Source organism: Drosophila elegans, unplaced genomic scaffold (genome assembly GCF_018152505.1).
Source record: "Drosophila elegans isolate 14027-0461.03 unplaced genomic scaffold, ASM1815250v1 contig_520, whole genome shotgun sequence".
Taxonomy (NCBI): domain Eukaryota; kingdom Metazoa; phylum Arthropoda; class Insecta; order Diptera; family Drosophilidae; genus Drosophila; species Drosophila elegans.
In genome coordinates, this window is record NW_024545903.1 from 1,532,172 (window position 1) to 1,559,995 (window position 27,824).

The 27,824-nt window shown below is 39.6% G+C and overlaps 1 protein-coding gene across 1 annotated transcript; it reads left to right on the forward strand.

Annotated features, from left to right (window-relative positions):
• The first annotated feature begins 773 nt into the window (after positions 1–773).
• Positions 774–27,353, forward strand: LOC108137534 (E3 ubiquitin-protein ligase MYLIP). The gene is made up of 4 exons (XM_017259255.2): positions 774–1,419; positions 23,398–24,401; positions 25,213–25,875; positions 26,650–27,353. Exons 1-4 carry the CDS (start codon positions 1,333–1,335, stop codon positions 26,939–26,941), a joined length of 2,046 nt encoding a protein of 681 aa, XP_017114744.1. The 5' UTR covers positions 774–1,332; the 3' UTR covers positions 26,942–27,353.
• Positions 27,354–27,824: the final 471 nt, after the last annotated feature.

The window sequence follows — 27,824 nt, forward strand, 5'->3', positions numbered from 1 at the left end:
CATTAGTCTTCATATTGTGCAGGTCGCCTGAAATAAATACAAACAACTCAAGTGCAGATAAGGCAGTAAGCCAGAAGAGAAGATGCTGAAAAACCAGAAACAGCTGCATTGCACTGAAAAGAAAAGAGATCTGCACATGCGCCCATCGCATTCGATCACCAATTTACCTGCATTACAATTTCAATGCGGCGAGCAGAAAATCTGATAACAAAAGCCCAGTGGCTGAAAACAAAAACAACAGCAACAGCTGGGCGGCAGAGAAGTTGAATGAAACAGACAGTAACAGCTGCCTGTAACACTCTTCTCGCCCCCGCAATGAATCACCCACAACATGCAGTTCTCTTACTGCACTGAAACAAAATAAGTACAAAACTTTCTAACACAAAAATTTACCTAAAAAAAAATTGAATGTATGTTAATGTTGTATCATAAAAAATATTTGCAATAAAACAAATAACAATTATAAAAGCCTTTAATAATACAGAAGAATGAAATACGTACTCTTGAGTTTATATTTCAAAGGTAACTTTTAAAATTGTTGTTTAATTTCCTCACTTAACATTTTATTAAATGTTATTTAGAGAAAACAAAATTTGTTCAAATATTAATAAAACTTATTTCTGAGTGCACGTTTCTCTTTCGAAAGAGAATTTCGTCGGCCGTCATTGTTCGAAGCGCAGTCGAACTGATTGAGATTGCGAGAGTTTGAGGGAGAGCGAGCGAACAAAAATCTATTTAAGCAGCACGCAGCGCTCATTTTTTTTCATTCGACTTTCGGCAGCTGTGTTTAACACAAAAATATCACAATACAAAAAACCACAATATATATCCGTAAAGTCGCCGGGAAAATATCACGAATGATATTTTGATTCTTGAGAAAAACAACGGTATAAAATTAAATGCGTTTCACAAGACAGCAATAAACAAACTAAAATAACTTAGGAATAACCAACAACTGTAGCAACAATCAAAAGTTATTACGAAAAGAGTGCGTGCGTTTGTTGCCGCTTAACAAAAATGTGTACAAAATTTCAAAAGTGAAACAAACAAATCAAACCAAATAAAATAAAGTAGAATAAAAGCAAAGCAGAAGTTGGCTAACAGTCCCCAGACTGAAACCAAAATACGCGAACCTAATTGAATTTGGTGCGCAAAAGAGTAAATTTGCAACCTGTAGCTCGGGCTTCGGCTTTGATTTTGAATTCGGCTTTTGTGCGAGCAAGCCGGAAGCCAATCCCCAATGCAATTGTTTTGAGCCACAGCTGAGCAGAGCTTTTACCTGTTAGACAACAAATCAAACGGCGGCAGCAGCAGCAGCAGCAAAGCAACAACATGTGGTGCATTGTCAACTTGCCCAACGGCACCCAACAAGCCGTCAAGTGGGATCCCAAAGCCAATGGGCAGGAGTGTCTGGAGAAGGTGAGTTCATCGCGGCTATACATAGAATGCACTACCCTAGGTGGTAATTTTCCATACAATCCGCTCATTAGCAGCTGGGCGAAAGTTAACTCTAATAGCCTCCGATCAAGAATTCGTCTTTATAGCTCGCTTCGTCTTATTATCGATCGTATTTATTCGCCCACATAATGTTTGATAAAACTTTAACATTTATATAATACTTAATAGATTGAAATCGCTAATTTATTTTTATCTTGCCAAGCATTTCGAGAAAGGGTATGTTAAGGCTTTACTCCACTCAAATATGGTTAGTTTATGGTAATTTAATTCAATGCATTTCCCTTGTGCTCATAAGTTTCTTAATGTAGTAAAAAATTGTTTCTCTATTTAAATTAGCAATTCCTTGCTAAAATAAACTCCAGGTAGGGAATGTGATCACTTGCAGTTGAAATGATGTCCATAAAATCCATTACTGTAGTTCCCTTAAAACTTTGAAGTTAAAAGTATTCGTACTGTCGGTTAATTATATCACACATACTCTTTCTTGCACCACATTATGAGCCCCTTGATAAAATTAGAATTTAAAAACCGTCTCCCAGGAGTTGTCAAGGTCAAGGTTTACCTGATCCTAAAAATAAATTCTCATACTGTATCGCACATGTTATAAATTCAGTAGTGGCCATGTTGTTGAGCTATTTATAAACCGCAGACCCTGTTCAAGTAGTTCCCATACTCTTTATTCCAAAAACAAGGCTTATCGCTCCTTAAAAATAGTTAGTTCCATATTACAACGCATTACTACAAGTAAACAAGTCCCTCCTTAAAGGTGATAGAAGTCTGGGGAAAGTCATCACCTCCACTTCACAGAGGTAACCACATTATCCATCAAACGCGCTCCCGATTACATGTTCGCCTTTAAATTGCTTCATAGCTTATCGATCTTCAACTTAAGATTACTTAATATTCCCACATGTGTATGATAGTATGATATTTTTCTTTAATTACGTATCCCTTTATAAGGGGACGGTGTAATACTAAAGGCCCTTCAAATCACTTGTTTTTTATCTTTGAAAATAAATAACTTAAAAATGATTACATTTTTATGACCAACGTGCAAAGTTGTTCACGACGTCATACCCAAAAAAATGTTCTCATTACATTTTAATGGCGGCCTTTTTCACGGGGAGTTTCGTTACGGTTAATACCTGAGCGGATTACTATAAAAAAAAGTTATAAAATAATCTTCATTTAGAGGCACTCGCCATGCATTCGGAAATGAAGCACTTGATTCAATTTCAATTAATATTTTATGTGGGGGTCCAGCTGCCAGAAATTCGTTCAACGCTTATCAGTGGCAGAAGTGATTGTGTTGTTTTTTATTTTCAAATTTAGATTCGCATTCCGTTATCAACTCGGGGGGGCCATGTCCAATTTCAATGTTTTCTTGTTTACTACTTTTGCGCTAATTCATTTTAAATGCCAAATACCCTTGACTCGAGCGGCCCCCCGCAAAAGTTTTATAGAACCCCAAGGTGTGTAGAAGTCAAGTAGCAAGAATAAGCAGGGTATCGGCTATATGATATAAATTAAACTTAAATATAATATGTATTGACATATTACATAAGGATCGCTATTCTTAAAATTGTTCATGTTTAATTTATTATGAATTAATAGTTAAGAAGATCGAATTGTTTCGATAAACGATCAACAATCCAGATTGGAGTACTTTCTTTCTGTGTAGTATTTCACGAGTGGGTTCAATGTCCAAGTGGTTGCCACTTGAGGCTTTCAGTGCAAACACTTGACCATTCTGCTTCTGTTCGTCTGAGCTCTGTTACTACGAGCGATATACATACAATTATGCATCCCCGCTCACATTATAGACCAAAGCCCCTTTTCACAGAACCCCAAAGATTAAAGTCAATTCGGCAATTCGCCTTGTTTGTGAGGCTAATTAAGTCTTTGGCTCATTTGCGACCCATGCTTTAGTGTTTGTGCAATCTAATCAGGCAAACTTATCAGGTAAACGGGCTCGCGCACACAGTTGTATTAATATTCAGGTGAATATGTCCCAGTCCCAGTCCCAGTCCCGTTTCAGTCCCGATTCGTTGCCAAGTTTATTATCTTCTTTGGAAAACAAGCCTCAAGAAAACAGCAAGACAAGCAAAAATATATGCTTCTTCAACTTGTTTTTATCTTATCAAACGCCTATCCCTATCAGAGGGGCTCATTTGCTATAAACATTTACTGCTCTGAACTAAAGTTAACATCGTATACAACACCATCAAGTCGAATTGGGGCAGAACGTAGATGGTTTTAATGGGGGGCTTAGCACTAATCGTTACAAAGGTTACGAATCGTTGCGACTTCAGTTAGTGCGCTATTATTAATTACTAATTGAAGTCTATTTATGAGCAGGGCACAACTGCTCATAACCAGTTTTATAAATCAAAGACACTTTGTTGTTCTCAGACTCGAAGATAATACATTTTATATAGAATTTACTGTTTAAAAGGTAATATAATTAAGTAATGAGAAAGACTGGCAAACGAGTTTATTGAACAGCTTTAATTCGAGTCTTTGCATATAGAAAATGCCCGGCCTTTGTCCTCTTTGTTAAGTCATGATAATCGGTTCTTTCTTGTCGCTGTAACAGTTGCATTATCCCCCAATGACATTGAATCCGAATCAGTGCCTTATCATTTCCACATGTTTCGGTATAGAAACGAATGTATATGCTGCGCTGTCCAATGTTCAACAGATAGAGCGTATCTGTTGATCTGGGCAAGCATCTGGCAGCCGTTTTAAAAATATATAAAGTCCAGCTCATATTTTATTGGTAGCCCCAAAGGGGGGTTGGGTGTCACCATCTGGTTCGTCATCGAATTAATCGAATTAATATTTTTCCGCACTGTGATTTATTTTTAAGCTGTGCGTCAGCTTAATCTATGATTACCAATACCAACTTATGGCTGCAGAGCTTATCATTAACAAAAGAATGACGCGCAGCTTGTAACCGGCGATAAGGAGTGTCCAAATGTTACACATTCGTCATCGACATAGTGGGCATGACAATAAAAAATGCCGACTATTAATCAAGAGTGGTGGAAAATTAATAAATTAAATTTGCAGGGACGATGATTCAAAGAGCTCTTGAATGTCACCGGACAGGCGGAGAACCTTGAGTGATTTCCAAAGGGGGATTGACGAGGGAACCAAGCGATTCTTAATCAAGGCTTAGCGATAAGCCTGCTGATAGCAGAGTTTACATAACTTTGAGCAGGGGGCCTTATCTCTGTGGCTAATGAACCCTGGGTTCTTGGGCTATTACCGAGAGTAGAGGCGAAAGGGGGGCCAGTTGCACATTTTAATTACCGTCTGCCTTGCTGACTCGAACAGGAGCAACAAAAGTTTTCGCTCTCGTACAATCGCAATCCGAAAAAGTTTCTCCTTGACGTCAGTGGGCCGACGCTTTCGACGAGTTTGCATGTCAAAGGAGAATTACATTTTTGTTACCTCGATTTAACAATCATACTTGGGCCTTACAACCATACACATATGCATGCAAATAAGCTGCCGCTCATTTTGGGTGTGTCTGCCCAGTGAGTCAGTCAGGCAATTTCCCATTTCCCATTTCCAACTGCCCAAAAATCCCATTTCTCGGCATCGCTTAAGGACCTCCGTTTTTAAGGGCGTCCTCACTGTGGGCCATGTGCAACAGTTTTATGCTCGATAATAGTTACTTGCAATTACAGCTACTTGTTAATGCAGCTAAAACTGCCATTTTCGTTGCTCGTTTGTCGTCAAAGCTAAGTTTTGAGTGCCCATTTGAGTTGTTTTTGATTGCTTGCTTGGGTTCTCCACATGGATCGAGTGGGCCCTTCACGGGATTGACATTTCGAGCATGTTCCGAAGGCCTGCTGTTACATGACAAAGTCCACAATCGGGAAATGGAAAACAAGCCACGTTTGCAGAGTCACGATAGTGGAAAGCTGATAAATCATAGGTGCCATTTTGATCGAACGTTTGATGAAATCGGAGTAGGAGACTGAATGATAGATCTTCTGACCTATGGAGTAAGGGTAATGCACTTGTATTCCCTTATGTCGATATTATCTAGGTTGTATTTTCTGTAGGGAAATCAAAGCTATCCTAAAGTCTTTCATTAGTATAGTAAGATTAAAGTATAACAAATTAAATGTGAACTAAAAATAATATTTTAGTAGATAGCCAACCGATATCATCAGTTTTCTATGCCCACCTAACGAGATATTAAATCTTTGAATGTTTTGTTTGTTCCAAGGACTTCAAGTTATTTTATTAATATTTTGCAATGACTTCTCGCCCACTGTGTCCTTCCATTGATTTGGAATCCTTATCGGATTGCCTGTCAACAGGCTGCGCTAATCAGATCTTTCTGCTCCGTCGACACGACATCTATTTTCTAGGTGTAATTATATTTACGAACGCTGCTGTTGCTTCCCCTTTGTGAAAGCTTTCCCCAGTTTCGAAATGGGAATGGAGGATTAGAAGGCAGCTGGATGATGAGTTCTTTCAACACCCTTGAAGTGTGGGATTACCACCAGATGGGTGTGGCAATAGTGGGCGGATAGTCGGTGGGCGGATGGTCGGTGGGCGGATGGTCGATGGGCGGATGGGCGTAGCTCGAGTGTGCGACTTGCAACAATTGAAAGATGTGCAACGAGGCAAGTTTCCAGGCAAGATTTGATGAGGCAGCTCAAGTGGCAGAGGGGCCATGGAGGCGGGTCAAGTGCAGCAGCCGCTGGCCAATTTGCTTGTCTCTCGTGTCACGACAAAAGGCCAATTCAAGCTGTGAAATTTGAACACAAAGCAGACATTCATACCATATTCAAAGGACTCAACAGAAATTTTATAAATACCTATTTATAGCTGCTAGAAAGAACTTCATTGTACTAATTAAAGAAGATTCGTTTGATATATTAAAAAATAGATTTGTACCTTAAGATTTTAATATAGACACCTAATAAGAGCTTTATCGAAATGAGTACTGATTTAAGTAACTATTCAATATTATTAATATTATTTCAGTAGGAGAAAAGATAAAAGCAATCGTATAAAATCTGCTCCCAAAATCACATTTGCGTGTGGCATATAAGCGATCTATCCAGACGTCTGCATATATATTTATTTTGTGTATATATATGTACATAATTAACGAAAAACAAATGTCAAAAAGCACAGAAAATATACCCATCGTTTTTGTGTCTCTCTTTTTATCACCTTCTTCTGATAAGCTTGAAAATTTCTTATATTAATACTCGTTGTCAACAACGCAGAAGTTGATAAAGATAAAAAGGGGCATGAAGAAAACGGGGACAGGTAGAAGCAACCAAGTCAAGATATCAGAGCAATCAAGGCGTAAATGATAAATAAGCATTAATAATTTCGTTCTCCACTGTTTCTTTAAAACGCAATTTCCGAGCTTTTTGCGCGTTTTTTTTTTTTTGTTCCATTTGTTTGGCTTCAACAGATGTTTAATTGAACGTGAAATTTCCCCACATCACACATTTATTTTGTTTATCCATTTACTTAGAGTAACGTTAAGTGATTAATATTAAGCATACGCCCTGTTTGGTGGCCTTTCACCCTTGGCCCAAATGCGGTTTTTGGCCCTAAACAGCAGGAAGTTCTTTATGGGAAGAAAAGCACACACACGTGCTTTCCAAAAAGAATAACTTATAAGCAAAAGTATCCAAAGTATCTTGAGGTCGTTTTCGACTTGTATTTGTGTTTTTGTCTCCGTTTTAGGTTGTCTTCGCTGATTTTGTTGGTGTCGAGCCAAGCCCATGCGAAAAATATAAATGTAAAACGCAGAAGGCACAAACGAGATTTACCTATTTTCGTATTTTTGTCAAGTTTCATTTTTCGCCATTCGTATATATAATATGTATGTTTGTATCTGCATTTGTATGTAAATTTGTTATTTTATTTCGTCGCTTTGCTTTTTGCTCTGGTTCGCGTAGTTTTTATTTGTTGCAGTCGACAGTTATTAACAATTTAAACAAACAACCCAAGATAAATACAAATATACATTTAAGGCGGGTCCCCCGAGCGTTCGGATCCATTTGGCACCTCTGAGAGCGAATTGCTTTTCCGCTCTGTGCCAATTTATCTCTTTGTTTGGCCCCGCCGAAATACAACGCAATAGGGTTTATTTAAATTGGGTAACTAATGTAATTAAAATTAAATTTCTTTATTTAAACAGTAAACTTGTTTATTTTTAGATGCGCTGAACCTTTTCAAACAAGCCAAGCAATATACATATATTTCTTGTTGCTTGTTTAGCAAAACTTTTTAATTGAAACGAAATTTCTTTTGATAACTTTGTTTATTTAGAAATTTGACTACTACATTAATTAAGCTTCCAAACAAAAGTTAAACTTTTGAAATTAAAATTATTTAATCAAGAGAAAGAGTTGATTTATGTTTTCAGTTTCATTATACTTGGAAAAGTTTTTCATTTATTTAAACCATAAATATAATATGTGCATCTCTAAAAAAAGAGAAAATTTATGAGATTTATCTTTTGTTAGTGTATCTCGAATTTGATTCTTTTTCGACCACAACCAAATATTGCCATACATTTTTGAGGTCCGCACAAGCAACCGAGTTGGCTTTTTGCACGTATATCACACAATGTGAATACTGTATAGCTGTATATAATTTATTTTTCCCCCACTATTCGAATGGGTCCGGGTTTTTACACACAACAGTTTAAAGTTCAGAAAAAAGAGGCAGCGGAAAAAAGTTGTTTAAATCAAAGACATACATATTCAGTGGCCGACGATATTGTTTAATGGTTGTTTACCGCTTAATTAGTAAAGCCCTGGAACCAGAAGTTAACTGAAACATCGAAAACAGAAATACCACTCATCATGGGGGGATGGTAAAAACTACCCAAGAACGTTTGCAAACAAAACGCATATTTGCATTCGCATTTGCATTGATTGCCTTGCTCAAATGCATTGGTCATAAACTATATGCATATGATATATGTTTATTATGCTCTATCAATAAATATTCGGGCCAACGCTTGGTCAGAACGATAATCTGCCAGGAATTTATTTATTTATGCATTCTCTATGCAAATGATTTCTGTCTAATACGGCTACTGCTATATCTGGGAAATTGGTCAAAGCAAAAATTAATTTTCCAAACAATTAAGTTCAAACGGAGGCGCCACCCCACTGTCGTTGGCCAATTTCGGAATTAATTGCCACTGCCGGAAACCGAGGCCCAGAACACAAAACCCAACCCCGAACGCAATGCATTTTCGCCCATTTTCCCATTTTGCTGCCGACCAAACGCCATCACTTTTATGTCGCTTCGGGTGCAGCAGGGCGTTTATCATGTTCGCTGGACATTTGGGTTTGTGTCCGAAAATGCAAAATGCACCGCAGGCGATGCTCAACCTGGGGCAGCCCCCGCATGCAGGGTTGCCAGGCTAATTTACGACTTAATGCCATTATCCTTCCAATAGTCTTTTAACTAAAGCCTCTCATTTTGTTTTATCTGTAAACTCTGAGAAAAAGCAGAAACTGTTAAGAAACTGTGTATATTAAAAAACAAACAGCTTAGAAAAACTTTTAAATTAATCGAAATAAAGAAATTGTCTTGGGAGTTGTAGACTTTGAAAACTTTTTTAATAATCTAGTTGCTTAACTATTGCCAATGCATTTTACTCACAATAAGAAACTTTAGCTTGGGTAAAACAAGTTACCAAGTTTTAGAAACTAAAGTATTAACCTTTAATAGATTCCAGGAAATTTAGGGAGTCCCCCTGAATTAATGTTTCGTAATTAATGAGTTTGGTATTCTTGTTAAAAAAAAAAGTTTTAGAGGAGGAAAAGCCTCGAGTAATTTGCTAAACTATTGCCAATGCATTTTACTCACAATAAGAAACTTTAGCTTGGGGAAAACAAGTTACCAAGTTTTAGAAATTAAAGTATTAACCTTTAAAAGATTCCAGGAAATTTAGAGAGTCCCCCAGAATTACTATTTCGTAATTAATGACTTTGGTATTCTTGTTAAAATAAAAGTTTTAGAGGAGGAAAGGCCGCGAGTAATTTCCAGGAACAAGAAAACTTAAGTAGAGGTGGAGGGGACGGACTGCTTATTAACTTCCTGATGTCTTGACTTTGGGCGAGTCGACAACCCTGGCGAGCATACATCATGTGTGTGGTTTCTTTGCCAACGAGTCCTGGAGTTTGGAGCTGTGAGGGTCACACGACGAAGGCTTCGTGGTGCGTGCGCGCCATCCTGTCTGCGTCCTTGCTCCAGTCCACCCAACTCCTCCCACTCCCACTCCGCACTCCGCACTCCGCACTTCCTACCCCCCTCCCCCTGCGTTATATGTGTGTTTGTGTGCGTGTCCTTGCCAGCGCAATTTATGTTTACACCGTGTGCTGGCAGTGCGCCCGCAAATCTATCTGGAAAATTGCTCCCAGCTAGCCGCCGAATGAAGTCGAGCCGAGGCGCGCCCAATCAAATGGAAATTATATTCGCGTGCCAAGGCACACAATACTATACAAGGCACAAAAGGAAGAGAAAAACACAGAGAAGCCAGCTAACTACAGTCGAAATTCTGTAACTCTTACTTAACTTAACTCGAATGAAACAAGAAGAAATGACTTGCGTAAATCAGTGCTTTTATAAGAAAACTTTGGTTCCCCAAATTGACTCTTAATAATACAAGCACGTAAACTCAAAGTAAATTATACGACTTGAAAAATAATCACGAATTCATTTAATACTATCTAACTTCGAAGTAAAAATGTCTTGAGTATCAAAATGGAATCCAATCCGTATTTTACTGATACATTTAAGAAATCCCAATCTATAGTTGCCCCCGATAAAAGATAAATGCTGACTCTTCAACTGTGGACGTGTGTAATATTTCTGAACTTGAATTTAGTAAAGTTGTCAGATACTGGTTCTATAAATGGAAAATCAACTGTATACCGAAACTGAGTGGGTGCATTTCAATGGGGAAGGTGGAGGCACGTCGAATCAAATGAAGTCAGCGGGCGTCACGTGCAATGTGAACTCGACTTGATTCGCCACTCTTGTGGCGAAAACTCTTCGCATATATCGATTTAATGGTTAAAGTCGTAGCATATTGCGGGAGTGGTTGTACTAGTAGTAGTAGTAGTAGTAGTCTTGGCCATTCTCCGGCTAATTGGAAGCAGCTCTACGTGAAAACAAGTGGGCAGTGTAGTGGGTGGGTAGTGGGCAGTTCGGTGAGGTCTTACACTAATCCAGCGACAATGACAAGGCTGCGAGGGGAAAACACTAAAAGCGACCAAGAATCGGGAAGAGTGGGTGAATGAGGGTCGACTGCTTTTAAGCCCCATTTAATGCAATTACCGCTTGCCTATTCAGGGGCATTTGTCTTTTGGCACCAAGCACTGAAAGCCTGATTTTAAAGAGCAGTATAAAATTGATTTCAATATTCAAGCACCATGTCGTATTAAAGACAAGAAAATATAAGACAAAAGTTCCCATAACTAAAAACCTAACCTAAAATAACTTAAAGATCTAATTAGAGTGCCCAAAGTGAATTTAAAAGCATTAAATTTGCATGGCAAACTGTCACTCTAGTTTTAGGAAAAATGAAGGTCACGCTGCGCTTTCTTTATGAAGCATCTAATGCTGGTTCACGAGAATCTGAATCTAAAAGCAAACTACTTGAACATTTTGTAGCCTTAGCTCCTTGATTTTTTGCAGTGCTCGTTGAGCACTTTAACGATGATGCAGAAATCGTGCCTGCACATGACAATGACGAAATTTAAGCAAAATCAATGTTGGCGGCAAATGATAATGTCATTTGGTAAGCAGGCGCCTCCACATTTTTGCAGCACAAAAACCTCTTAGGGGTCTAGTGCTATCTATTGTTTCCATGGTTTTTGCATATTATCCTTGAACTGCTTTCGCCCGTTTCGCCAAAGGTTGGCGGCAAAAGTGGGTATAAAGGCAGGCAAAACCATAGAAACCTGAATGCACAACAACTAAGCGGAAATATGGCCAAGTGAACCCCCTTCTTTCCGCTCCTTTTTTTTACCCCCTCTTCTTTTATCCACCACCACCTGAAAATAAAGCTTACACTAGGCCAAGCCAGCATACATAGCTTAGAACAATATTAAACAATAAAAAAAAATGGGGAATTTCAACAGGAAACTGGAGGAAGCGAGTAAAAGCGGGGTATTGGGCAGAGAGCAAGAACAATAAATTGCGTGAAAATGCAACCGAAAAAAATAAATGCAAACCGCAAAACAAACCGCAGAAACAGGGGAATGCATTGAATGCTTTTCCCATTGTATTCGAATATAGTTTTCTGTAAAAGCCGACAAGCAACCCCCTCTCCTTTTACACCTCCTTTGGCGGGGGTTGTTCAAACCACCCCACCCCCTCCATCCCATTGCTATCCACCTAGCGTCATGCTGAGTGCCATTTTGATGTGTCTCTAATGGCAAGGCTTTTGTTTCGCCCTTTCTTATTTTATTTTGCTTTACTTTTATTGCCCCGAACCGAACTGAAGCGAGTCCTGTGTGGCTTTCACTATTATTTTCTTTGGCTTTTCTCCTCCTTTCACGATTTTCCAGAGAGTGTATGACAGAGGACCTTGTAAAACAAAGAGGGCCAATAAAACCACATAAAAGTATGATGGGAATTGAATTCGCTCAAAAAATCCGATCAGCAAACGGATCAAATTATAATTTACACGGCACAGAGATCATATCATATCGGTATAATTTATCCTTCAGAGACCAACTATAAAAATGATCTATTGATCCTCATATTCATTGTGTTTCTATGTAATATTTTAACAATATTCTTGTGAAAAAAAATGTTTTCTGTGTTCGAGTTTTTTGTCCTCTCGCCCTATCGCCCGATCCCAATTTTAAATTCGGAATCAAATTAAACTGCAATTTATTTGTATACAGCGACGTCGGCCTTTTCATTTGTAATTTTCCCCATTTCAATAAGCGCATAAAATGTTCCCACTCTGCGCGAAATAATTCGTCCTTCGGCAGTCTTAATTAAATGCTTTTATTTTTATTTTACTGCCAAAAGAAGTACATTGTCCTGCGGCAGGCATGTCCTGTTTGCATTGTTCGAAGCCTTACCCCCCCACCACCGTCGTCTGTTTTTTGTCGCCCCACGAAAACCACAATCAGCACCAGGATAATGCCATTTTAATTGAGCCTCTTAAAGCGAAATTTTCATTAGCTGGACAAAAAATTAATTAAGTCGAGCTCTGTAAGAAAACAGAAATTTCGCCCAGTATATTAATTGCGATTTAATGGAAACTGCACTGGCATGGGATTTATTTATTTTAGTGTAATTGCATTTAGAAACCATACTATGGGGGCAGATGATTGAGCTCTCATTAGAAATGTACATATTCATATGGCAATGCGAAATTGCCCGGGGTCACGAAATGATAATTGCGGGAATAACCGGGTGTATTACTACATTTTTAATTTGCATTTTTCTTTTTTTGCAAATTGCACGTAGAGTGAGTGTAGAGTTGTGGAATAATCAAATCAGGTCGACCCCCTAATCATTTCTAATCAGAGTGTAAGTCGACCTGCAGTCTACTCGGCCAGGTGCCGAGTCCCACACTTTTTCCTGAGGCCTCCGTCATCCACTTAGCCTGTATCCGCTACCCGAGCTTTTCTTGTGCCGCCATCAAAAGCATTTTCCGCTACTAAATTGCTTGAAAAGAAAATTCTACAATTTTAACGAAGTGAAAATTGCCATTTGCCATATGGTGGGTGTGGAGTTAGGTGGCCACTCGCAACTCGCCATTAAATGTCCATCAAAGCTTCCGAACTTGGCCAAAGCATGGGCAGAGTGGGGCCCAAAGCCAGGCATCATTAACTGCAATGACTAAAGTCATTTGAATGGGAGCACGATACAGTTGGGGAAAAAAATGTCATCCAAAGTTTTAACTAAAGTTGCAAATTGCTCTGTTAAAAAGTTTTTTAATACATTTACACTTTAACAATAAATTGGTTTCATCTAATACAATCTGGCATAAATTTAAGTTTTAAATGCAAAAATATTCTATTGCCAATTAAAGAAAAATAAAGATATGGGAATATTATTGTTGATCTAATCAAATATCAATTTGCTTTATTGGAAACCGAGGCAGCGTGACATTGATAAATAATAAACTTAATGCATTACTAAAAATTGTCAATAATAGAGTTTTTTAATCAGAAAAGTTAAATGAAGATATTACAGGAGTTTTTTTTCTTATAACATTGGCTTAAGAATGGCTTTAGTATATTTTCCAGCCAGTTTTCTTGCAGTGCATAAGAGGTCAGCGGTTGAAAGGGGGGTGCTTTTGAAGACCATCGTTCTATTTGGTTAGGCTAAGCTTGTCACGCGCGATTTCCGATACCGCTTGATGCTCGAGGCGAAACCGAAACTGAAAAAGGGCCCAAGGTCGAATGCAATTTACAATTAGAATAAATGAGCCTAGGCACGGAAACTCGCAGGACACTGGCCGGGCGGACACAGTTTTTCAAGCTAGCGAATAACTTTGAATGATATATCATTATGTGCTTTGGCAGCGGACCCATTTGCATGGCAAATTCTCGGCCCGGACAGAATTATCAAGTGCAAACATGGAATTGCTCCGGGGGGCGGGCGGAAGAAGACTTTGGCCAAAAAGAAAATCAATACGGGGCAGACAAGAGCCGAGCCAACCAGCCTGGCACCTGGCAACAGGCAGCTGGAATATACATACTCCAGCATATACTCGTATATAAAAAAAAAAAAAAAAATATACATTTTTTGGTTACTGACAGATACAAACCGGCTAGCTGGGTATTGTACGAGTATGTTGGAGGGGGGGGAGGGTATTTGATAACTTAATTGAAATACATTGGAGAGCGGCCAAAGCGAGAGGCGAGTAAGGTAAACTTGTAAGCCCGCCTTGTGGATTTATGGGTAAACAAGTTCATAGCCAGGGTTATAAAAGTGGGCGGTGTGGGCGGTGTGGGCGGTGTGGGCGGTGTGGGCGGTGTGGGCGTGGCAGCGGCGGATAAATCATCAAAGCAGCTGCAGCACGAGGTCCTTAAAGGGAAGCCGTTCGTGTTCGCTTTGTGTAAACTTTCGCAGGCCCCGAAAGCCGAAAACCGATTTGCTGATATCTCTGTTATTATATTTTGGAACTGTGCCATCGTGCAGTCCACATTACACACCACACCCCCCCACACAACTTGCCGCATAATGTTGCCTTATTATGCATCCCTTTCCAACACACACACACAAAATCCGCAAGGCGGAAGAAATTTCTTTTTATTATTATGTCCCTTATTTTTTTTTTTTTTTTTGCTTGGCTTGGCATCTTAAACATTCGACAATTGCTCAAGTCTTGCGGTCGAGGCGGAAGACCCTGACCTTTGGCCATATATCGCCCGCTCATTTTTGGTAGAATGCATCTATGGCAAACATTTCGTCATCTTGGGATTCTTCAACATTTCCATTTCAGACTGTCGTATGTGCACTTGACATTTTTTTGCCCAAGTTTTCCCTGCTTTGTTGGCCGGAAAAAGTTTCGCCTCTTCCCGCAGACATTTCATTTGGGCAAAATGTAATTTATCAAGTTGCAAATGTGATTCTGAGCTCAGAAAATGGTATGGAAATCAAATGAATGTGTTTGTGCAAAAAGTATTTCTTGTTTGGTTTAAGTACGAGTGGAGTGATCACTAAAGGATTCCCAGTTTCTATGCCAACTTTGTTGTGATGAAAAACTTTCAGTTTTTCGGGCTTTTAAATTGAATATGCACTGATGCTAGAGTCTGTTATTAGTTTAGTAAGGATTGTTTTCTATTTAAAGGTTTTTAAATGTTAAAGAGGATACTATTGTAACAACAATGTGAGTAATATTAATGCTTCATAGCTTTTTTTTTTTTGTTTTCAGTGTCTTCATTTCATTGCCGTTTTGGGAATTTAGAGCAATAATTTTTTATGTATTTTAATTCATAAAATCCCAATAATGAGTTATTTCCAAAAAGTTAATTTTTTTTTTTAAGTTTTTTTTGTTGCAAAACTAAGCAAATATAAACTCTATTTGGCTCTTGATCCAGTAGCAGAGCTCAAAATGTAATTTAAAAACTTCATAGAACTCCAATGTGCTGCAAATGTGTAAAAGGCACTTAAACTCATTATATAGGGCTCTAATATTTCCAACTCTTAAAAGTTGGCCACAGAGTTAAGCCAACAATAATCTGGCATCACGTCGCAGCAATTGGGAATGCCATGCCATGCTATGCTAATTAGGGTCGGGAAAACCCCCTCCCCCCTCCGTTTTTCCCGCTCGCATAATTTCAGGAGCTGGTGCTCTTACAATGTAATGCAATTGCTTGCTTGTTTGGTTTGGTTTGGTTTGGTCTGGTCTGGTCTGCTGTTGTTGTAAAGGACTTGTTTGCACTGCACAGCCAACTCCGGAGGGAAAAGAAAATAAAGAGGAGGAAGGAAGGGGATGTTGCCAGGGAGCCCTGCGGCTTTTCCGCATTTTCGCGCAACGCACGCAAAAAGTGGCAGCCACTGAAAATGACGCATACTTAACGAAACCAAAACAACAGAGGCGGATAAAAAAAAAAAAAAAGTCAACTGAAATGCGCTGAAAAAAAAGACGCGAGGAGGACGAGCAAAATTATGGCAACTGCCAGGACGAACACACATTTCTGCATAAATATGCACAGGACACATATATTTTCATTTGGCTGCCGCCCTGATTTTCTGTTTCTGGTACACACACACACACACACACACAATACCACCCAACACAACATCAGCATGATTTTTATTTAAGACCACTGCAGCAGCAGCAGCCTCCGCCGTTTGCAATTGACGTTGCCTTTAGCCGTTGACGCAACCGTTTTGGCCGAGTGCTGTGCCAAGAGTCACGTAGCTGGCATACTGGCCAAAACAGCTAAAAACAGTCAAAAGAACGGCGTCTCTCGCAAAACAACATTTTCATTAAAAATGCAGGAAGACGACCGACCGACACACTACTGGATCACTCAAGGAATTGGGGCCACCACCCATATAATTGCCCAAAAATAAAAAAAGGAAATACGAGGAATGAGAGGAATGAGAGTTTTATGGCCCTGGCTCCATAAACTTGTCTCTTTGCCCGACTCCATTTGAAATGTCAACAACTGGGCAGACAAACAGCGTGTTTTCACTTCGGGAGTGCGACAATATGAGATCACTGCAAGGACAAGCGATGCACTGGTAACAATAACGTGTTCTTTCTGGCTATCTGCACTGAACTATGTTATTCTCAATGAAATAGTGAGCTTATTGAATTTAATTTCGATTTCTGAGTTGAATTTGATTTTTGGTTTTACAAAAATTGTGAGTAAATCTCTAGTGGAAACCATAAGGAACAAAACAAAAATTTTTATTTTCGATGTCAGTTATACAGTTTCTTTATATCATGAATAAAATTAAAATCAATAACAAATTATCAAATAATGAATTTTTTAAAAAAAAAGATATTAAAACAAATGAATACTTGTTTAACTTCTTAATTTCCATTTAAAATGCCTGTATATAAACTTTTTTATAAACTTTCAAAATAATTTATAACATTTTAAAAAGTTTACTGATAAAACAGTCCTACAAATATTTAAGTCATTTGAATATTCTTAATTATAAAAACAGATTTTAAAATTAAGAATTTGTAATAAAAATTGTGAATTTTTTCTGACTTTATAGCACTTTCTTCTGGGTGGTTTTTACTGAGCAGTTAACATTAATGCGCAAGGACATGCAACTTCTCCATTTCTATTCGATTTTTAATTGCACTTATGAAATGGCTTGAAATTAAACCACTCGCACTGTTAGTTGCATTTTTTTTCCTTTATTTTTGTTCTTTTATTCTTGGTCTTATTGCATTTTTAGTGTGCACTTTGAGTGCAGCCTTTTTTTGTTGTTTCTTGTTTTTAGCTTTTAGTTCTTCTAGCATTTGTTTCGTTTTCGCTATGAAATTTATGGCCAACGATCAAAGTCCAACGTTCAGTCGGTCGCTGCCTCTGCCTTTGCCGACGTCGCTGCCTCTGCCGGCTTTGCTGCACTGCTGCAAAACTGAAATGCATTCGCTCTCCCTCTCACTCACTTGAGCGTAAAGAGAGACAGATCGAGGGAGACGGCACACGTGCTAACATTCTAATAAAAACGAAGAAGAGATTTATTTTCAGTTCAATCCCATTTATATTGAACGGAAAAGACAAAATGCCAGGGGGCCAGATTATATGGATTAGGCATGCAATAAAACTTGATTAGTAACAGCAGTGGCGCTTCCCAATTACGTTGCGTTACCATATTGAAAGGGAAATTCTACAAAAAAAAGGCACAACTTTGTGATTGCAGTGCCGAAGGTTGAAACTGAAGGTTGAAATTGAAACACTTTTCGAACTTGTTGATAGTTTGCATTTCCAATTAGAAATCGACAGATTGCCACTGATAACGGTATTGCACATTTTAACTGCAACCTTTTCGTCCTCTATCTTTTTAATCCAATTATGATTTACTGATCTTCGATTTATGGGTGAATAATAGGAGCTCGCTTATATTACACTTTTTTAAATGATACAGACGGTTGTCAAGTTTTATTAATAACTTAATTAATTAACAGATACAAAGAGAGATAAGAAAGTTTCTAGACATTCTCTTCTCTTTATTTTTTTTTCCGTTCAAAACCACTTGATTCCGTCTGTGCATTGTCATATTATTATTTGCCTTCTAAGCATATATCGCCATTTGGCCAATATTTGAGTTGCTTGGTGAGCAATTCGATTGGGAATACCGAGCTTTTGAAATGTTCTTACAAAAGAAAACGAGCTTCGTCATCGCTTTGAGTTGTTCCAATTAAAAGTTGCATCAGTGGCTTAAATGTGTTCTCACCTTGACATTTCGATCCTTAGCCTTCGCTAATTGCTGTGCCCGGTGGTCCAGACTTTTCCTCAATTAATTTGCACTTGCAATCGCTTTTCGCTTTTCATATTTCATTTGCCATATATCGAGTGTATATTTCCATTTTTGCCATTTGTCAGATAAATTTACCCAGCCGCTTCTCACGTCAGCAATTAAAAGGCAGCGGCCGAACGTGAAACAGTTATGGGCGCAATGGGGGGGGGCGGGGCAGACGGATTCAGACGGGTCTGACTTATAAGGTGGCGCACATGGCGAGCACGTGAATTTCCCCATCCTCTTTTCGCATAGGTAATTAAGTGCAATTTATGACCAATTTCCCTGCATCGAACCTGTTTCAGTGCACTTCAATTCTCAATAGCACGGAGAGAAAGATACATGAAAAAAATTTCTTGACTAAGTGACAAAACAAAAAAAGGGAATATTTTTTTTTTTTTTTTAGGGATTTAATTAAGTTTAACACAATTATTTAAAATGCAAAGGAACAATGTGAATAAATTAAGATGACAATATGTTTTTCAAATGTCTTTATATTTTTTACAGTGCAAATAGGGGTGCAGCTGTTGCCCCCTTTTTTACCACCCTCCCCTTTGGGTCTCATCTGTTAGTGACAGAGAGGGATGCGGGAGAGTGGGGAATTGGTGATCACTCCATAAGCGCATGACCTGCAAAAAAGAGCGCAAAAAAAGTGTACAAGTTCTAACCGTTTATGGAGCGCGAATTTCTATCTGTCTTTGTTTATCTCGATTATCAAGGAAAGAGAGTTAGACAGCATCAGCCTTGATCAATCGCTTTTTCTCTCGCCCACTCATTTCTCTTTTTTGTACGTGAGTCGCTCGAATTGCATTTAATCGCCTCTAATTAACTGCTGTGCTCCCACTGATTTCGCTACTCTCTTTGGGTTCAAAGTACACAAGTCGGCGCTCCACTGACGTCATGTCTTCAGTTTCAATTACAGTTACAGTTTCGGTTTTCGGCTGGCCTGGCCATTAAACTAAGCAAACACAAAACACAACAGCGATCGGTGGTATATATATATATATATATGCATGTCCATATGTTTGTATAGCAAACAACGGAGAGCAAGAGACGCAACAAAAGCACACAGCAACAAGAAAATAACAAAACAACACTCACTAGGCGAGTGCCAGTCCAAAGTCCAATTGGCATTTTGAAGACTCGGGTCCAAAGTCCAATTCAGTCGGGTTTTCTGCTCCCAGCCAGTCATAGCCCCCCCGCGAAGAGCCCCCCTCTCTCATTTACAATTGTTGTCTGTACCGAAAGAAGAGAGATATGTGCTCTTTGGCTCTCTACCCATCTGGCATTTACACTTTTTCTCACGGCTCCACTTTGTTTACCTTTGGAGAGACAGCTCCCTTAAGCTCGCTCTTAACTAGCGCCTTAAGACTCTTAAGAAAAAGGTAATGTAAAGAACAGGTGTAGATGGGCTTGTAATTTTGCAAGTGTTAAAGCCTAAGATAATAAAATAAAGAAGCGAAAAATAGATTATTTTCAAAACAGTAAAAAGTAACTAAAACTGAAGTTTTTAAGTACTAGTCCTATGAAAAGTACACTAAAGCTGTTTTTCTTCAGATTTTACGACTGCTAATAAACTTACAAGTAATAAATGTATATAAATTCAATGAAATTACACCAGAAATGTAGCACATTTAACTATAAATAAACTTTTCCCCATTTCATTTCTTGAGGTGAACATATCAAAATCTTTTAACACTCTTAATAAAAAGTAAAACAACAGCACGTGCAAAAATGGTGGATGTTGTTTTTTAACCCGCTTGTTGCTGGCCGAATTTACGAGGTACAGTAAAAACCCAAAAATGGCCAGCAATAACGACAAATAAGCCATATTACATATTTCGCTCGCGATATTACGAAATGCATTAGGGTGTGTGTATATAATCAAGAAGGGTACTTTTGTCATCTTTTACTTTTGGGGGTGGAGGGTGGAGATTTGCGAAGTTAATTCGCATATTTGCAGGGGAATTGCGAAAGATTCGGTTATGTGAGGCTCGGTGGAGCTTGAGTTCCCGGCTTATTTGTTATTGCTGCTATTGTGGCGCTGAAAATAAGTTCACGTTTCGCATTTAGCAGGCAGCAGCGAATCGCTTTCGTGTTTTATTTAATTTTAGCGAAATCCACAAAAGTGGACTTTGCACTTGACAGCGGCGACGCGAGCGACGATTTTCTGTATTTTCTGTATATTTTTTGTTATTTCTGCGGTGAATGAATGTTCATATGTACGGACATGTATTTTGTTTTTGTTCCGCCTGTTGCCACGTTTTGCTTTCCAACCCGAAATAAATCGAAAAGCAAAAATGTTCAGAATTATTTCTATGAGCACAACTTGTTGAAATGAATGTGTTGCCTAATTGGTAAAAAAAAAATGGTTACATTATTTCGCCAAGCATTTCTAATTTTGTGGTTAGCATGAAAAACGGGTTTTAAATATGGTTAAACATTGTCGAGAACACTCATATTTTGCCTTGTCAAGAGGCCTTATAAAATATATAAAACACCAACTTAGTAATAAAAATAAAATGATTTTAATTCATGGGCAGAAATAATATTTGCTTTAAGGCTAAAAAAATATATATAAATTATTCTTTGATTTATAAAAAGTCACAAATAAACTTGAAACAATTTAAAGTCGAATTCTTTACAGTTGTTTATTTAATGCGTATTTTCGTTTGGAAACTTTATGCGATTATTGACCCTGAAATGTTTAAAAAATTTCCGAAATATTTCTACGTTTGGAATTGACTTCATTACGAAATGTAATTAGTTGGGCAAAATGGCATTGAGTTACGAAAGATTTCTGCGCCATCTGTTATTCAATTTTCATTTCCCACTTCGAACTGTTCGTCATTCCCGAAAATTCAGTTAAACATTTCGCTGGCGGCAAATGCGTAGCATGAGATTTCAGCTATTACGCCGGGAAAAGCTCTCGAGAGGCTTCATTAGATTCGCTCTCCGGCTGTCAACGGCAACACACGACATTTCCACCATCTCAGGACCCCACCCACTTTCGATGCAAACCCATGCCAATCCCAATCCCAATCCCAACCCCCTTGTTTCTGCCATGATTTCAAGGGCCAGAAGAACATCAAATTCTCTGTCGGCTGTCTAACAACCGTTACTAAGCTGCCACGCCCCCTGCTGCCAGTGTCGCCCCCGGATTGAAGTGGCATGTAAATTGATCTGCGTACTTGATTAATTAATTGCGTTCGACTTGGAGCGGTTGGAAAACTGCAAACCGCAACTGCCGACAGCATCTGTCGTCTTAATTAGTCCAACGTGTTACTCGAGTGGATTCGCTTTGTGAGCCCGATTTCATTGTTCTTCGTCTGGGCGAAAGATGTCCTTTGTTCAAGGTGAAAACTTGTAGGTGAAAAAAGGGTTTTTTTTTTTTGCGCAAATTCTTGCAATTTCATAATTAAGGGACAATTTTTAGACATTCAGATGCTATCATTGTTTAAGACATATATTTACATATTTTTCAATTATTTTTGAAAACGCCTCTATTATATACATACATTGATCCATTTTAAAAAGGTGGAGTTTTTTATTAAAATTTCGAACGTAATCAAAAATATTCATTAAGGTGTCTTTATTTTATGTATAATTAGCTAACAGCAATTGTAAACGTTAAATTTTTTTATTTTACTTTAGAATGGTCAATAAGATATTCTCTATTTTACTTGAAGATTACTTATATTGTCCTTTAAAATATTCAAAGACTGTTTAGACATAAACAAGCTCATTACCAAGCTCATTTACAGACCCCAACCCAAAACCTTACCAGAAAAGTGAAACAAAAAAGGAAACTAGAACAAATTGTCTCAAATTTCACTTTAATGGCTAATAATTTCGCACATAAATTTAAACACCGCCCAACCCAACATTTGTTTTATTTTTCCCTGGGTTTTTTGCGGCTTCGCCTAATTGAAAATGGGGGAAAAATGTGCAAAGGCGTTGATGCGTGAGCAACTTGTTGCCTTGGCTCACCCTCAACCAGACACTCGCAAATTCACATGTATCTCATTATGCAAAGTGCTGCGGCGGGAAGGAAATATCCGTGGGGGGATGGAATGGGATATAATGGGATGCCATGGGATGGCAGTATTTAAAGGTGGGCCTCGCGGCTCAATGTTCAAACAAACATGCTTCCCTTGTATTTCTCATTTCTCATTTTGTATTTTGTTTTGACATTTCGAAATTTCATTTTGGCGGCAGCCAATGCAACTTGGCTTTTGGGGAATTGGCTGGGAAAGTGGATGCAAGCAAATGGGTTGGTGTTTTGCCTTGTTAAATCCAACCGACAGACAGACAGACAGACAAACAGACAGCATTATGGACCACATAAGGATGTTGCTGCTGTTGCTGCTGTTGCTGCTGCTGCTGCCAGCATTTGAACTCATTCCATTCGGAATGATGACACGCTCGTTGCATAAGCAAATATTTCTGGAAACCACAGCGCCAGTGGAGGGAACCACCCACTTTCCGCCCCACTTCACTCGCATTTCCCAATCCATCCGCTCTCCTTGTTGCTGGTGGCAGTTGTTGCTGCTGGTGCTGCGGATGTTGCCGCTGTCATGGCGAAATGTTGGTAGATAGGCGACAGGACATGCTTTTGGCCGCTTCTCTGCTGGAGGAGGCCGCATGTCGCTGACAGGCTCTGTCAAGCTGAATTGATAAGTCGCTGATCCAGAATAGATTGGAAAACATTTGAATTCAACTTTAAATCGCCGCTGCGAGACAAAGGAAATTTATTTATGGCCCGAAGAACACTAGGCATTCAGTTTAATTGACTAATAAATCATTGGTAATACAATTACCTTGGTTTTGCTTAATATTTAACAATTAGAGTAAACGCGAATTCTTTAGCACAAAAAATCAAGGCGAACAGCGCTGAAATTAAATAACTTTTATAATAAATATAAATGACAGTCAAACTAAACCCATGTTCCCTTTTGTTTTCAGGTCTGTCGTGCATTGAACATCATCTGCGAGATGGAGTACTTCGGCCTGGAGCACTGGACGCCCAACCAGAAGGAGTCGCAGACGCGTCAGTGGATCAATCTGCGCAACCGTTTGTCCGGCGACAGTGGAAGCAGTGGCAGTGGCATTCAGTTAATGCTGGCCCTGAGGGTCAAGTTCTGGGTGCCGGTGCACTTCATCCTGCAGGAGAGTGTGAGGAATCTGTTCTACATGCAGGCCAGGCGGGACTTGCTCGAGGGTCGCCTAACCGCTCCCGATTGGAGTGGAGCGGCCAAGCTGGCGGCGCTGCTCTGCCAGGCGGATGGACTGCGCTTCAACGAGTCGTCTCTGCGGGCAGAGTGCCCGATGCGGATGAGGCGCGAGTTGGCCCAGCAGCAGCAACAGCAACAGCAGGCGCAGCAACAGCGTTTGGAGCAGCAGCGCAAGGAGAAGGAGCACGTACTCAGTTTCAAGAAGCGTCGCCTGTCCAAGCAAAAGTCCATGGAGCACATCGAAATCTGTAGTACGCTGCCAACAACGGCCAATGCCACCAGTTGCAGTCTCCAGCCCTCGCCATCCGCCTCCGCTTCAGCTTCAGCATCTGCCTCAGCATCCGCATCCGCATCCGTCTCAACATCCGCCTGCTCGCAAACCCACTCGAACAGCAGCTCTAGCAGTCCGAGCAATAGCAGCAGTCAAACGGGATTGGACGAGCGACTGGCCAGCAATCCACTGCGCATGTACGAGGAGTACCTGATCCAACCCAGCTCCGAGGGCGAGCCACCGGCGGACTATCTCCGCCAAATAGCCATGGAGCACGGCAAACTGGCCAAGCTGCAGATGAGCCTCAAGTCGGCCAAGTACTGGCTGCTGCAGTCCATCCAGGATCTCGAGGGCTACGGCGAGGAGCTCTTCAGCGGAGTGACCACCAACGAGAGTGCCACGCGCTGTGACATTGCGGTGGGCGCCCATGGCATCACCGTCTGCCGGGGGGGCGAGAAACAGAGGTGAGTTCCAGGACAAAAACGATCCTCTCTTAACTCTTAATCGTTTTCTGTAACTCGGAGAAAAGAAACGAGACACTTTTAGCTAGCCATTAAGTTTTTACTACAGAAAATTGAAGCTTAATGATGATTATTTCTAATAAAACTCATATAATTCAAGTCATTAAATCGATTCAACAAAAAATGTATTTTCTGTTTACCTCTATTCCGGATGCACTACTTTCACCTTGTTCTTTTTATTATTTAAAACCAAAAATGACTTATCTTTAATGAATTCATAAAACAAAAGTCAAGGTGAAACCTCAAAAACAATATAGCGAAAAAAGTTGCTCAGAACGAGAACAGCATTCTTAAAAGTAGGTGGTGCATTAACCTGGATAATTAAATGGCTTTTTTATAGTCATTTTTTGGACATTGTTTCACGAAATGATTTCGGCTTTTGGTTTATGTAGCGCAAAATTACTGTCAAAGGTGGGACTTTTTAATAGAACCCCACTTTCTGCGTTATAAACCTTAATGATGTGGCCTAACGATCGCTTTAAAGACCCAGTTACAAATATAATTGCAAACAGGGTTAGATTTTTCTTTGGAAGTGCTACAAAGAGTAAAATCTTACTTAAGAAGGTGCATAAAAGTATGCTGTAAAATATTTTGTTGCATACTTTTAGACACCTTTAAAAGTGATTTTAAAAAGTAAATTATTTTTGTATATTTTTTAAAACATTTAGAGACTTGCTAGATTCGAGTTACAGAACCCTAATATATATTTATAAAATATTTCTCAACTAACTTAGTTTTATTCCGTCTTATTTAGCATCCCCTTTGGCGCCATTGCTGCGGCCAAGTCGCTGCGTCGCACTTTCAAATTGGAGTACGTGGACGACCACAACGATCGCAAGGAGCTGGAGATCAAGCTGCCCAAGCAGCCGATCGCCGCGGGTCTGTACCGCTCCATCACCGAACGCCATGCCTTCTACGTGTGCGACAAGGTGCGCGGTGTGGTGACCAATCAGTTCACGCGGGACCTCAAGGGCACCATCGCCTCTATGTTCATGGAGAACACGGAGCTGGGCAAGCGCTATGTCTTCGACATTCAGCACACCTGTCGCGAGGTGCACGACCAGGCCCGCAGGACCCTTCACGAGCGCGGTGGCGACCTGGTGGCCGAGGGCGCCGAAGGCTATTCTGCCGCCGCCGCTGGAGCATTGGGCGCCTCTGCCGGCGGCGATCCCCTGGACGCAGTGGCCGGGGTCAGCGCAATGGCACTGGCCCTGTCGACGACTGGTGCCGGCGGCTCCATGGCCGGCAAGATAGATTTGGCCATTCGCGAGAAGGAGGCGCGTGAGGCGGCGATTGAGCGCTGCGTGGACACGCGCATCTCGGAGGCCATGCAGTGCAAGATCTGCATGGACCGCGCCATCAACACAGTGTTCAATCCGTGCTGTCACGTCATCGCCTGTGCCCAGTGCGCTGCAAGGTGAGTTTTACCTTTATGAAATGGGTCCCTACTGAAATTGGGAGAGTCGCCTTTAGTTCAATGGAACTTATAGAAAATAAAATTTTATTTGCTTAAGCACTAAGCACCTGAACGTAGATCATTTTCATAGCTAAAAGTTTTTTAACACATTCTCATAATCATTTGGTTTGATATTTGCAAAGAGGTATTTAGCACCTATATGGTTTTGTGATTATATTATTTTATATATTTTATATATTTTTTATATAGGTATTTAGTTTATATACAATTTATATAGATCTAAAATGTCAAAATCTTAAATATGAAATTAGAGTGCGTTAAAAGGCCTTAAAGTGAAAAAAAAAATTAACAGAATAATTTGTATACAAATTTTTAAGAGCTTTAAAAAAACCAAAACAAAATTTAATTTAAAACCAAAGGCTTAGATGTGAAAGAAAATAGGATTTTTTTTATTAAATTCGAGCTTGAGTTTTGTTTTGAAAAATCACTAATTTAATTAGTTTAAAATAATCCGATAATTACATCTTATAAAGCACTGTCATTACTTGAATAGTTCCAATTAAATTCAATAAAATATCAGCATTGTATAATGGTGCAATTAATATTTTCAACTCATAATTAATTGAAAATTAATAGTTATATTTTAGATTCCTTTTCGAAAAGTTGATCAGATTTTTATAGTAAGGGGCGACTATCATGATTTTGGAGATGTATTTTGCATAATTTCGTACCCAATTTCGAATCTGTATTGACCTCGCAAATCCTCTCTTGCAGATGCAGCAACTGTCCCAACTGTCGGGTGAAGATAACCAGCGTGGTCAAAATCTATCTGCCGCCGGAGCTGCGCACCAGCCAAACCGGCAGCGGCGCCACAATAACCAGCAGCGGCAGCAGCAGCAGTGGCAGTGGCAGTGGCAGCGGTGGCGATGGTCCGGTGGAGGAGCAACTGCATCAGCTGGAGGAGATCTCAGTGGCACCCGCATCCACGGAGGCGGTAGCAGGAGCTGGAGCAGGAGCAGGAGCAACCGGACCTGGCGGTCAGCCAAAGGTCACGACGGCCGCCTAGAATTGGTTGTGCTCGCTGCTGTTCCGGCTGATGGAATGGGTGTGCGTGCCGATTGTCTGAGAACCAACATGATCCACTAATAATATTCTATGACCACAACCTAAATGGGGAACAAATCAACTAACAAACGAGCAACTAGCAACGTGCAACATGCAACGTGCAACGTGCAACGTGCAACAAGCATAGGGAATTTGATAGAGAGCCCGCTGTGGGTTTCGAATGGATTAGAAGTGAGAAGCGAGTAGTCAGTCTGTCAACAATCTTAGCTCTATCTTTACTCAAGTATTTTACCGATATAAGCAACTGAAACTTTAACTGTAACTTTAACACTAACTCTAACTCTAATTGTAACTGTAACTGTAACTGTAATCTAGTTAGATACTAGCGATATACACGATATTTACCATTTATAGATGTACGGACTTCGAGAAAGTGCTATTTAAACTCGTCTAAGACTTCACTGCATAGCCTATGCCTAGAATCTATAACTGCAGATTGTTTCATATTCATATACAACACTGTATACACATAGATATATTTACGATCGTTATAGATCAGCGATACCTTATACGATATAGCCCTTGAATGTACAACATAGTTACTTACTAAATGTTAGCAATTTTACCAACTAAACTCGAGATGTATTTATTAACGCCTAAACTCTTTAGTATTCCACCCCTCCCCCAAATACCCAAGAACCCAAGAAACTAAGAAACTAAGAAACCAATAAACCCCCCCAATTCTCATATATATACCCTATTGATACTTATATATATATATATGTTAGCGTGTGTATATAGGACAAGCGTACAATAATCGCAAACCCAAGGAGCAAAGTAGTACTAAGTACCTGCAAAACAAACAGAAACGGAAACAGAACACG

Bases quoted from the DNA above. Each gene is read 5' to 3' on its own strand.
- LOC108137534 (XM_017259255.2), top strand. From the start codon at position 1,333: ATGTGGTGCATTGTCAACTTGCCCAACGGCACCCAACAAGCCGTCAAG. The intron at 1,420-23,397 runs GTGAGTTCATCG...TTTTGTTTTCAG, and splicing joins GGCAGGAGTGTCTGGAGAAG to GTCTGTCGTGCATTGAACAT. The intron at 24,402-25,212 runs GTGAGTTCCAGG...CGTCTTATTTAG, and splicing joins CGGGGGGGCGAGAAACAGAG to CATCCCCTTTGGCGCCATTG.